General features: G+C 45.6%; 1 protein-coding gene across 1 annotated transcript in view; it reads right to left on the minus strand.

Annotated features, from left to right (window-relative positions):
* Positions 1-375: 375 nt before the first annotated feature.
* LOC309560451 (class I histocompatibility antigen, F10 alpha chain-like) overlaps positions 376-14,150 on the minus strand; it is a gene marked incomplete at both ends in the record, with an annotated part of 61,595 nt that continues 47,820 nt past the window's right edge. The window contains 2 exons of the mRNA XM_082264084.1: positions 376-396; positions 11,606-11,694. Of these exons, the coding sequence (XP_082120210.1) occupies positions 376-396; positions 11,606-11,694 (110 nt within the window). The remainder of the gene's footprint in view (positions 397-11,605; positions 11,695-14,150) is intronic.

Here is a 14,150-nt window from a genome sequence, read left to right on the forward strand (position 1 = left end):
GTGTAGCTGCTGACTTTTAATTTTTGGAAGGGGGGGGCAGAACACCACTTTAAAGTGAAATTCCTATTGCAGGGGATGCCTAAAACGTATCTTAGTGCAGACTTATGAGAAAATCAGAAAGCCAGTTTCACAAGCAAGTTTCCCAAAATCACACTGATGAAATTTTTGGGGGCATTTCATACACCAATACTGTGCAGAACAACTCCAGGTTGATATGCTGAATTGCATTTTTTAAATATTTTTTTTTTGTTTAATAGTTTAAAAAAAATCACAGCGGCTACAGATCAAAATGTAAATGTAAACTTTATTCACAAATAGCTTGTGCAGCAATTTTACAGACTTTATTAATTGCTTTAATGTAAGTCGAATTCTCCTTTAAGCGCTCAAATCGATACCCTGGAAAACAAGAAGACAACATTATCTGTATGTTAATGATCGATGCATCTTTCTGTACCAGCCATGATATGGAGGGGGAATAATTGGATGAAGCTTAAGGAACAAATTTGCTTTCAGTGAAGTTTCTCCTTAATTTTTCCCCCAGCCCCCTTCAGTGGTAGTGACAAAATGAAATACAGTACTTCCCTTCAGCCCTTACTACCTAGATCTCCACTGTGCCACCCTGCCTGGCACTGCACAAAGTCATTGTCACAGCTATTCATTTCTATGGCTGGGATCTCACAGTATGTGGCTACCACTGAGGGGGAAATCGTCCATTAACCCTTTCAATGCCAGTCATTTTTTTCATTTTGTGCACACGTTAAAAAAATAATTTTAGGCCTGAAGATTACCTAAACCCACCAAGACATTAAACATTTTCTGAAAGTAGAGACGGTAAAAAAAAAATAGTGGTAGTTCCAGTTAATTTTAGGACACACAAATAAAATAGGGAGAGTGCAAAATCTGTTGCAGCTCTGCACAGGAACCAATCAGCTTCCATTTTTTTTTTGTCAAGCTTAATGGAACAAAGTTACAGTAGAAGATGATTGGCTATCATGCAGTGCTGAACCAGTTGTACCCTCCAGTTTTAATAAATAAACTTTTATATTACCCAATTTTTGGTATAATATAAAATATGAGAGTAAATAAAATTGAGTAAATAGCTACCCAACATGTGAAGCCCCAAAATTGTGTGTGCCCGTAAACAGGGACGAATTTCTGTACACTAAATTTTCCATTGGTGATGCTGTAAAAGCACATACATAGTTACATAGTAAATGGTCTATAACTCTCGCGCTATCACTGATAAAGTGGATGATAGCCTAGATACAGCGGGCAGCACCAATAAAGCAAACCCAAACTATTGTAATAAAAAAAGGAAGTGGTAAAGTGTTGCTCTGTGTGGCTGTGTTAATAGAGGTGAATGATTGAAACACATATGACAAATAAAATCTTCAATAATGTGACAATAAACCTACGTGAGGTGATGAGGTAAAAAACAATAATTATTGACATAAAAAATTATTTGCAAAATTAATTACAGAATACATTAAGAACAAAAATGGATACAGTGTGCAATAAACCAGTGACTAAAATTATATAATATAAAATAGTGAGTCTTCAGTGTGACCAATCCAGTGAGAATCTTCAGAGTGAGTCACACCTCACACCACTACTGTAAGGTAACAGCATTGAATATATCTTCTAATGTAATGGAACGTGTCCTCTATGCTCCTCGTCCTTTGGTTTTATTACTCTCCGTGGCATGTGTAAAAAAAGTAATAAAGCTCCATAGCATAATCCCGTTTGATATGTTTAAAGTTTAATAAGTGACAGCAGGGTACTCACTTTTTAAAAACTTTCAAATGCAATACATCCATGAGCACCGAGCTCGTTCGCACATCTTTCGGTATACTGGTGCCCTACGCATTACATCGCAGCACGTGACTTCATCCCCATGCTTGGATAGGGGTCTGGAATGAATTTTGGGAGGAACCCCATGCTATTTTTTTTTTTATTTTGGCATGGGACTCCACTTAAAATCCATAGTAGACCCAAAGGGCCTGGTATGGATTGGGGAGGACCCACAGGCTGTTTTTAAAAAAAAAAATGTTTTGTTTAAATTCTGCTGACAGTGGGGAAAAGTTGTGAAGGATGAGGCGGCCAGCCGCTCCCAACAACCAGTGCTGTTCCGAATTAAACAAAATAAATGTCAAAAATATTAAACTGATTCCGAAAATGAATCAGTCCATCAACGAATGCATCCAAAAACAAATTCTTCACCTAATGAACAGATCCCAAAACTTAAAACAAAATTTTTCGGCATGCACATGTCTACTTGTCACTGCCAGGATTCAATAGGGACCCCACTTTATTGATGCAAGCAATTAAGTCCCCTTTCACACATGAAGTCCGTCAGGCGGAGTCCCCCGCTGAGCAGGCGGATGACAGCTCTGTCTCCGGAGACACAGCTGTCATGTCCCGCTGTTCTCTATGGGGGAATCGGATGGGAACGGACCGTCTGTCCGTTCTCATCCGATCCGATCCGCTGGACGGATGGAAAATAGGGTTTCCATCCCTCCAGATTTGATGGATCCGATCGGATGTCAGCGGACATGTCTCCGCTGACATCCGATGCCCCGTAGGGATGCATGGGGCATCCGTTCAGATCCGTCAAAAAACTCAGTGTGAAAGGGGCCTAAAGGACAAGATTCCCCTCCTCCTGTGAAACACTTTACTTCGTTATGAGGTCCTAGTAACACTAGAATGTGAGCTATCTATAGGGAAAGACTGCTGCATACTTTGTGCTGAATAATGTCACATACTTTGCCTTTTAGTGTGTGTTGAAAATACTTGAGTTGAAGTGATTTTTTAACGTGTTGCATTGTATTACCTTGATGAGCATTTTGTCAGAGCAGAAGAAAAAACACTTTATTTTGTTTTCCTTAACATACAATATGCTGTAGCAGGCTGTGATGAGCTGTAGGCGGAGTATTTTTTAGGGGTGGGGCATTCATTTGTGGACCTGACCTAGCTGGAAAGAGAAAATGTGGCACTCGAAGCGAAGACGAAAAATGGGCGTAGTTGAAATTACGCTAAATATTGGGCGCGGCTTAAAGGGGTGTGGTTAGAGTCTGAGATGATTTACATCAGTGGTTCTCAACTGGGGTTTCATACTGTTCCTTCCAGACCCACCTATACTGTTTCCTCCTGGCCTCCCTATACTGTTCCCTCCTGGCCAGTGGCGTAGCGTGGGTTGTCAGCGCCCGGGGCAAGGTAAGTAATTTGCGCCCCCTACACAAACCTACTAGACCATTACACAGACCACTACACTGACCTAGCTGACCACTACAGAGACCTACCTTATTCCTACACTGACCTACCTGATTACTATACTGACACCTACACAGACCTACTTGACCACTACACATATCTACCTGATTCCTGCACTAACAGACCTGATCACTACACTGACCTACCTAATTACTATACTAACCCCCTATACTGACATTCCTGATTCCTACACTGACCTACCTGACACCTTCACTGACCCCCCTTTACTGACCCCACTACACTGACACCTTCACTGACCCCCCTACACTGACCCCTACAATGAACCCTGTACACTGACCCCCCTTCAGTGACCCCCCCTACACTTACACCTACACTGACCCCCCCTACACTGACCCCCCCATACACTGACACCTACACTGACCCCCCCTACATTGACCCCCCCATACACTGACACCTACACTGACCTCCCTACAGTGACACCTTCACTGACCCCCCCATACACTGACACCCCCTATACTGACACCTACATTGAACCCCCCATACACTGACACCTACATTGACCCCCCCCCCCTACACTGACACCTACACTGACACCCCCCTATGCTGACTCCCCCCTTTGCTGACTCCCCCCTACGCTGACTCCCCCCCATGCTGACCCCCTCTACATTCCCACATACACTTACTCCCCTATACTGACCCCCCTACACTGACCCCCCCATACACTGACCCCCTACACTGACCCCCCTATACTGACCCCGACACTGACTCCCCCATACACTGACACCTACACTGACCCCCCCTACACTGACACCTACACTGACCCCCCCTACACTGACACATACACTGACCCCCCCATACACTGATCCCTACACTGACCACCCCCTTACATTTCCACATACACTGACCCCCCCATACACTGACACCTACACTGACCTACCCATACACTGACACCTATACTGACCCCCCTACACTGACCCCTAAGCTGACCCCCCCCTACATTTCCACATACACTGGTCCCCCCTACACTGACACCTATACTGACACCCCTACACTGACCTCCCCATACACTGACACCTTTACATTCCCACATACAGTACACTGACCCCCCTACACTAACCCCCCTACACTGACACATACACTGAACCCCCTACATTTCCACATACACTGACCCCCTCTACATTTCCACATACACTGACCCCCTACAATGACACCCCGTACACTGACCCCCACATACACTAACACCTATACTGACCCCCCCATACACTGGCCCCTACACTGACCCCCCCACCTACATTTCCACATACACTGACCCCCTCTACATTTCCACATACACTGACCCCCTACAATGACACCCCGTACACTGACCCCCACATACACTGACACCTATACTGACCCCCCATACACTGGCCCCTACACTGACCCCCCCACCTACATTTCCACATACACTGACCCCCCCCCCCTCTACACTGACACCTATACTGACACCCCCTACACTGACCCCCTCCCCCCCTCCCATGTCAACTTCCCTAGGCCCCCGGGGGTAGGCAGCACATCACTTACCTTGTTCTGTGTCCAAACACTGGCGGGGAGAGACAGCGTGTCGGCGGCTGGCCCGGACACAGAGCATCTTCACCCACGACCAGCCCCGCCCCCTGGCCGCACGTGACCCCTTCAGCGGTCCACCGCTCATCCTGCTCAGTCAGTCACGGAGCCAAGAGGAGGAGTGCGGGAGTGTGGGCGGGCGGGCCGCTGGACACCCGTGGATGGCGGGCGTGGGATGCGCCCCCCTAAATGTTGCGCCCGGTGCCAGTGGCACCCCCAGCACCCCCCACGCTACGCCACTGCTCCTGGCTCCTCTATACTGTTTCCTCCTGGTCCCCTGTGCTATACTGTTCTCAACTGGTCCCCTGTGCTATACTGTTCCCCCTGGCCCCATGTTACTGTTCCCTCCTGGCCCCCCCCGTTACTGTTCCTTCTTGGCACCCCGTTACAGTTCCCTCTTGGCCCCCGTTACTGTTCCCTCTTGGCTCCCGTTACTGTTCCCTCTTGGCTCCCGTTACTGTTCCCTCTTGGCCCCCCGTTACTGTTCCCTCTTGGCCCCCGTTACTGTTCCCTCTTGGCCCCCGTTACTGTTCCCTCTTGGCCCCCCGTAACTGTTCCCTCTTGGCCCCCCGTAACTGTTCCCTCTTGGCCCCCGTTACTGTTCCCTCCTGGTCCCCCAGTTAGTGTTCTCTCCTGGCCCCCAACTACTGTTCTCTCCCGCTCCCCCAACTACTGTTCCCTCCTGGCCCCCCATTAGTGTTCCCTCCTGGCCCCCATTAGTGTTCTCTCCTGGCCCCTCCATTACTGTTCTCTACTGGCCCCCCGTTACTGTTCTCTCCTGGCCCCCAATTACTGTTCCCTCCCGGCCCACCATTAGTGCTCCCTCCCGGCCCCCATTACTGTTTCTCCTGCCCCCCCCCTTACTCATCCCTCCTGGCCCCCCAGGTTGCGAACAACCAATAGGCAAGCACTGCCCTTTGCTGCAGTCTGACAGCATTTAGGATGAAAGCAGAGTGGGAATTGTTTAGAATGGCAATTGCGGTTGAGGACAGTGGTATTTGTAATCTTCCCATCCCCTGCTTTACACTCTCTCCTCAGCTCAGGCTGCCCTCACCCTCCCGGCAGGCCCCGCTCTCAGACACGACTGAAATAGGCACTATTTTACCTCTGGTCGGGTCCACTCTCTCTGTGTTGCCACAGCCTGCTCCTTCCTCACATGCATGCTGCACCTGGCCAGACTCAATGTGCACTGGAGTGATCTCCCCTCCGAGGCTGAGTCCCACCTAATCCCACTGTGAGGCAGGCTCCACCTGACTTCCTTGCACTTCCTATAGTCCCTAATACTAAGCCGCTGCTGGGGGAGCTAGCGGAGGTAGGGGGAGGGATCTGGGTTTGTTCGATGTCTGGGACAGAGGCAGATTTTTGGGATTTTGGGACTGCTGGCATGCTGAGACTATGCATGTATTGTTTGCACCCTGCACACATCAACATGGTGCATTGCTATGAAATTAGCCTAATGGACAAAACAGATTTCAGCTTGTCATTGCACTGAGCCTGCATTAAAGGGATATTAAAGTATTTTTCTTTCTCTTTAAAATACCAAACATGTTATACTTACCTCCTCTGTGCAATGGCTTTTCACAGAGCAGCCCCAAGCATCCTCTTTTAGGATCCCACGCTGGCGCTAGTGGCTCCTTCCTCCTTTCAGGTGCTTGCTGTGGGGGCACCCATGCAGGCACACTCCCGACCTGCAGCTGTGTGTGTCCACTCACACAGGGAGCGGTGACTTGTCCCCGTCCCCTCTGTCTCCTGATTGGCTTACTGTCTGTGATTAACAGCAGTGGAAGCCAAATGTCTCCTTCTGCTGCCAAAAGCCAATCAGGAGTGCGAGTCCCCAGAGAGAAAAGGCTCTTGTGGATATTGCTGGATCAAGAGTGGGGCTTGGGTAAGTATTAGGGGAGCTTCTGCACACAGGTTTTTTACCTTCATGCAATGCATGAAGGTAAAAAACCTTGTGTCTTTAAAACCACTTTAGGCAATGCAGCCCAATGGACATGGTTTGAATGGGCCCTTAAGCAAACCTTGCATGAAAATGCAAGGTACAGGCAGTCCCCGAGTTACAAACATCTGACTTACATACAACCCATATTAACAAACAATGGGAGACAACAGGAAGTGAGGAGAAATCTACCCCTAGGAATGGAAATTCACTGCTATAAGAGTTCTCATGGGAAAAAAGCGTCTCCACCAAAGCTTTATCATCAATCCTTGTTTCCACAACAACCCAAATTTTTCAGAGTCCAATTGTCACAAGGACAGAAACTGAGATGAAATCTTTTGAACAGGGGTACAGACAGCAAAACAAATGTTACAGGGGTATTAACCCTTCCCTATCTATCAAAAAAAACGAAAACATTTTTTTTTTATTTTTATTGGAACTACACTTACAAATTGTACCTGTTCCATTTTACATACAAATTCAACATAAGGCCCCTTTCACACAAGCGGACCGTTCAGATCCGCCTGTCCATTTTTCAGGTGGATCTGAATGGATGCCTCGTGCATCTATATGGGGCATCGGATGTCAGCGGAGACATGTCCGCTGACATCCGATCCGATCCGTCAAATCCGGACGGATGGAAACGTCTGTCCGTTCTCATCCGATTCCCCCATAGAGAAGAATGGGGACCCAACAGCTGTGTCTCCGCACACAGTGCAGAGACACAGCTGTCATCCTGCTGCTTGGCGGGGGATCGGCGGATCGATCCCCCGCTGAGAAAAACGGAGTCCGCCGACAGACTGCCGTGTGCGAAAGGGGCCTAAGAACAAACCTACAAAACCTTTGTTTGTAAACTGGGGACGGCCTGTACTGCAATTACAGTAAGTAGACCCTACATGTAAACACACTAATAAAATGACATTTTTTAGAAAGTCATTTACCTGTAGGGGTGCATTCTCGTGAGAATGTGTGAGGTAAGCATCTTTCCCTTTTTTCTCTTAATTTGTTTACTTTTTTTATGGGGTTTATTAAAGAGGAAGTAAAGTCGAAAAAAAAAAACGAGAAAAAAAAAGCCCTGTAAAGAGAAAGGCATAATGAGCTAGTATGCATCGCATACTAGCTCATTATGTAGTACTTACCGTAAAACGAAGCCTCCGCCGTGCCGCCACCTCAGCGACAGGACGGCGACATGTCCTGCCGTCCTGCTTCCGGGTTCGCGTCCTCCGGCCATCTGATTGGCCGGAGGCGCGATTACATCACTCCCGCGCCTGCGCGCGGGAGCCGCCATTCATGGCACTGAGCTCTGAAGGAACGGCACGGGTGGCCGTTCCCTCAGAGCGCCTGCGCCGATGACGTCATCGGCAGTTTGCACTGTAAATATCTCCTAAACGGTGCAAGTTTAGGAGATATTTATAGCACCTATAGGTAAGCCTTAATATAGGCTTACCTATAGGTAAAAGTTATACAAGTGGGTTTACAACCTCTTTAAGTAAATTTGATGCAAGGTCTGCTTTAAGCAAACTTCTTCTTTGGCTCACTGTTGGAGCTCAATGACTGAGTGGCATCATCCAATAACCCAGCAACATAACCTCATCCAGATTTGATGTAAATTCAGGTTTATGCAAATTGATTCCCTTATCCCTAGCTACAATAGCTGAGTTTAGGGGAAAAATCATTTACTTTGACCTTCTAGCCATAGAAAGGGTGAAATGTATTCCCTAGATTTGAGATGGAGTTTGATTTCACCAAGACCTCAGAGAAAATTCGTAATCACTCAGTCAACATTCAACAGTTACTACTTACCGGGTCAGCACTATAGGGGGGCCGTCTTGCCTGAAACTGAGAAATAAACATTTATCAAGGCAGCCTTATAGAATACGGTGACCATATTTTCAAAATAAAGTCCTAGGACTCCCTACTGACCACACACACTTTTAGTCACACCCACAAAAAAATCACTTGCATGGGTATCCTCGGGGTACTTTGGTTTCCTTTTCAAAGACACGCTGGTAGGTTATATGGCTCCTTTTTAAATTAGCCCTAATATGTGTATGTATGAATGTGAGTTAGGGACCTTAGATTGTAAGCTCCTTGAGGGCAGGGACTGATGTGAATGTAAAATATATATGTAAAGCATTGTGTAGATTGACAGTGCTATATATAGTAAGTACCTGTAATAATTAAGAAATATTTAAACAATATAAAAAAAGTGTAAATTCTAATAATACCCATACATGGTATTCTGCCTTTACCATTAAAGCATAAGGCAGTATGACACAATTTTGTTCTTTATTAAAATGTACAAAAACTACTAAACTTATAAATAATATAAAATACTAACTACTACATACAGATAACCATATAAAAACATATATAAGATCATCATTAGCATCCTCATGAAGTCAATATGTAGATCTGACTAATTGTAAATATTATACAGCTCCAAAAAATTTTCATAGACACCTGTTAGATTTCTGTTGGGTTGCCGCATCAACATTGATGGTTCTTGTGTCCAATTCATGTACCTCTCAGTGCGTTCCCTCCCAGCCACTGCATCCATCACATTGACAGGTGCATGGCCCAGGAGTTTTGTAGTGTGGTAGATGGAACCGGTTGGAGAATTGAGAGACTAGCTGCCCATCAGGTCCACCTTGTTGTTCCTTGACAGTGGATGGCAGTGGGTAAATCCATAGCAGCTATTTTGTCCAATAGCGGTTTTTAAATCTACTCAATGCTTTCTGCAGTCAATCAAAAATAAGATGAACCTGATAAGGAACTAGTGTCTTCATTATCCATCAAGCTCTGCCTACCTGACTTGACTCTCTGGCCATGGAGACATGTTCCCCATCAGGTCTGCCTCCCCGGTGATTCAAGTCCATTCTCAAATATGGGCATTGCCATATTTGGGTAATAACATCACCACTTTCCCTGGCCCCTTTGTTTACATTCAGTTATAAATATCTCAGCTGGCAGCTAAATGGGGCCATGGATAGAGGCCTGTGCACATCCCAACACAGTCATGCCCCACTTTGAATACTGGTATACCTCTGTACGCAAGCTTAAAGTTGGTCTTAACTACCTCTGGTTTCCTAATCTGCAAACTGAGGGTAATTGTTTAGGAATCTGTATCTGCCATCACTGCAGGGTCATAAAGTGGCAGTAATTAGTACTACCTGAATTTGGCGCACATGTTGGTATTATTACTGAAACTGGCATAAATGCTTGTCTAAATTAGAAGCAGGTAGTTCTAAGGAGACTACTGTCAGAAAACAGCCATAAATGCTTTACTGAATTCCCCCCATTAATTTCATTAGGAATTTTTTTTTATTATGTTCTTCACCTAGAAGGCTTTTTTAAACATTTCATTTGTTTCAAACTCTATAGGGGCCTGTTGTGATGAGGCCACTCGCCCTACACGTGGTGGTGCCTTTTACGGTCGGTCATGTGAAAGTCAATTAATGCAGTTCCCTGACTTAGAGATTAGCCGTAACACTGTGTATAGTAGAAATGTACAGAGTTCTTCTTAAAAGTACTGTCCCTTGTCACTACACACCTTAACTTGATGAATGTTACATTTAGGAAGCACACCGCTGAGCCTATACCCTCTCCACCAGTCCAGCGTACATCTGTTACTTCACTTCCAGCAACAGAATATGGTTCCGCTGTGCACTTAGCATGGACCTCATGCATGCACTTGGTAATTCCTTCCTCCCTGTACTTATGTGACCAGGCCATGGATCTCCGTAATGCGCATTCAGTTCCGGTTACTACAGGAAACCGACCACTGGTGGAGGGAGCCAAGTCACTGACCCCCTCACTACCGGAGGACCTGTCGCTTATACTAGGTACCACGATTTGTGACCGGCTGCATGTATCTTAGACCTCTTACAGTAGCTTTGCTTCAACACCCACATGTGTTTTACAGACCCAAGTTCTTTTAAATACACCAGGACCAACATGCACCCCTTCGAATAACTTCAGAGCAGGCTTAGAACAGTTGATGCCACTTTGCCTTAGGAGTTTCTTGTAATACAGTCCAACAAGAACAGTGCCAATATCCTGACTCTAACTACAACTGAATGGCTGCCCAGGAATACTTCTAAGAGATGGCAGTCCATATGGGCATCCTTCAACTGCTGGTTGATCTCCCGATCCCCGGTGTCTCTGATGGACTGCAAGGCCCAGCAGCCCTCCTCCACATGTCCTGCTTGATGTGGCTCATCTAACAACCCTTAACCCAGCCTTCCCCTATATTTATAATATTGGTGGGTAGCCTGGATCAAAAAAGCCCAGGAACCACAACTCTCTCTACCCACCCCAGTGTGGACCAGCCACTAACTAAAACTAGTATACCTGTAGGCAACCTGCCTACAGGACCACTTATACCTGTACGTTTTATGTGGGAAAAAGCATGTTCTATACAGTTCAATAGAATGCACCTAAAACACATGTAAAACACACCTTAAGCACAGTTTACCTAAGATGCACCACACAAATGTGAACTGGCCCTTACAGTCAGAGATAACTTCATCATAACCCAACATTATACTCATGGGCGTGGATTTACTAAAGGCAAATAGACTGTGCACCGTGCAAGTGCACTTCCACTCATTTTCCCAAGGGCTTAGTAAATGTGGTAACACTCTTCTGATTTCCATCATCCAGTCATGTGTAAGCAAAAATGCTGTTTTTTTATTTTCTTGTACCTGATTGGGTATTCTTTACAAAGCAAAGCTTTACCACATTTACTAAAGAAAATGAGTACAACTGCACTTGCAAAGTGCACAGTCTATTTACCTTTAGTAAATGCACCCCAATATATACCAAACTTACCATTCCAATGAAGAATATTATTATTAAAATATAGATGAATGAAGCAGACAGTGAAACCAAACGTACTTTTGTATTATATTTGGTGGGTTCTGAAAAGAACAATAAACACATTTTTAATAATAAGAAGAACAATAATGAAATATTATAAGTATGAATAAAAACTTTTTGCACCATTTATTATTTGCCATTTTGTGTGAACAGATCGTAGCTACTTATTCACAAAAATATTTTTGGTGTAATTCACTTGTTACACCGTTCCAGGCAACAAGGGTTTCACTTATTAAGTGACACTTTGCAATTTGAGCATTCACGATTAGTGATGGGCTGACCATTTGAGTCGAACGTAAGTTCGACTCGAACATCATGTTTTCGCTGAACACATGAACAAATGTGGCACTCGGCGGAACGTTTGCCCGCCAATGAGCGCCCCATAATGCACTGCACGATTGCAGCGCATTAAGTGCTTGTGATTGGCCAAAGCATGCACCTGACCTGTATGCTTCGGCCAATCACAGCACAATGTCCTGTCAGAGCCATGATTGGCCAAAGGCAGGGTGCTTTTAGCCAAACATGGCTCAGAGGCAAAGTCCACGCCCCACACTATATAAGGCTGCTTATACACGGCAGCCGGGTATAGTGTGTTAGTGGAGGTTAGGCAGGTAGTTAGTGGAGGTTAGGCAGGTAGTTAGTGGATTGTGCTTTCATATTTAATGCAGTCAGTGCAGTGTAGTGTAGGGCTGATTCTTGTGTAACACAGTGTAGTGCAGTCAGTGTAGTGTAGTGCTGTGCTGATCCATCTTGTGTAACACAGTGTACTGCAGTGCAGTGTAATGTAGGGCTGATTATTGTGTAAAACAGTGTAGTGCAGTCAGTGTAGTGCTGTGATTCTTGTGTAACACAGTGTAGTGGGGCCACTGAAGTGTTGGTGTATACAACACATCTGTGTCACCCCACTGACCCCATGTTTTTTTTCATTGATATTTTTTCTTTTTTCTTTTCAATTTTTTTTTGCAACATTTGGTTTTGTTCCTGCAAAATTAGTACCCCCCTTCTGTGTCAGCAGTGTTTTTTTTTTTCCGTGACGCAGGACCACTAATTATATTTTCGGCATAATTGCTGTCCTCCCTTTTGTGTTGCAGGCGCTATTCCTTCTGCGTTAGCAGTGGGTTTTTTTGTGGTGCAGCAGCAATAATTATATTTTGGGCACAATTGCTGTCTCCCCTTTTGTGTTGCAGGCGCTATTCCTTTTGCGTCAGCAGTGGGTGTTTTTTTGTGGTGCAGCAGCACTAATTTTATTTAGGGCATAATTGCTGTCCCCACTTTTGTGTCACAGGTGCTCTTCCTTATGTGTCGGCAGTGGGGTTTTTTTTTTTGGCTTTATTAAGTTTTTCGTTTAAAAAAAAAAATATAACAGTTTTTAGTGCGATAAAAAGTTTTAAAAATCCCAGCCACAAAATTAAAAACAATAATAAAACAGTTTATAGTGCACCAAGCACAAAAGAATTGCACCCAAGCATCATATTTCCATTGTACATTCTGTAATAAAAAGTTATAAAAACCCCCCAAAAATACCCATCATGTCCAAAAGGCCAACAAGGAGAGGCAGACGCTCACAGGCCACTAAAAGAGGGCAAGCACCCTCTGTGTCCACAGTGAAAAGTGGAGGTCGCGGACATGGTGCATCCTCTGCAGCCGGGGCACGCTTGTCCTTTTTTTCCGGTGCTGGCCGTGTTATTGAGGCACAACATGCAGAAGAGTTGGTAGAGTAGATAACTATGCTGTCCTCATCCTCACCAACCTCTGTCACCCAGGCTCATACTAGTTTGCCTTCCACGGCTGCTGCCAAAGCACCTATTTCATAAGCTCCTTGTCCACAGCTACTCCTTCCGTAGCCTCACCAACATGCACAGAGGAGTCATCTGAATTATTCGATCATAGTGTGAGTTACATGATGCTGGAGGATGCACAGCAATTTGAATGCTCCGATGTTGGTTGCCAGGTTGAGGAAGGGAATAACGTGAGCCTAAAGAGAGGGGGTGACAATGACGGACAAGAAACTCGCAGTCATGTTCCAAAAGCTGCAGCATACTGCCAAGTTTGCTCCAGTGACGGGGAGGGAAGGGATGATGAGGTCACTGACCGTACTTGGGTGCCTGAGAGAACAGAGGAGGAAAGTGAGGAGGAGGAGGCAGAACAACTCCAACGAGGCAGGATGTTCTCCAGGGACCGGCTTAAGGGCAGTCATCCTATTGCATCACACCGCAGAGCTCAACAAGTGCAGGGTGCTGCTAACCCCCTGCTGACTTTCAAAAGTTCATTAGTGTAGGCTACACATGTGCAGCAGACCGCAGCGTTGCTGTTTGCAATCTCTGTCTGAAGCGGATCAAGTGTGGCCAGAACACCAGCCGCTTGGGCACCACATGCTTGATAAGACATATGAAGACCTGCAATGCAGTCCATTGGCAACAGCACCTGAAAGACCCGCATCATAATAAAATGCAGACTTCTCCTTGCTCCTCATCTTGGATCTCTACCCCTACTATAC

This window comes from Pelophylax lessonae (assembly GCF_965119305.1).
Source record: "Pelophylax lessonae genome assembly, chromosome: 7".
Lineage (NCBI taxonomy): Eukaryota > Metazoa > Chordata > Amphibia > Anura > Ranidae > Pelophylax > Pelophylax lessonae.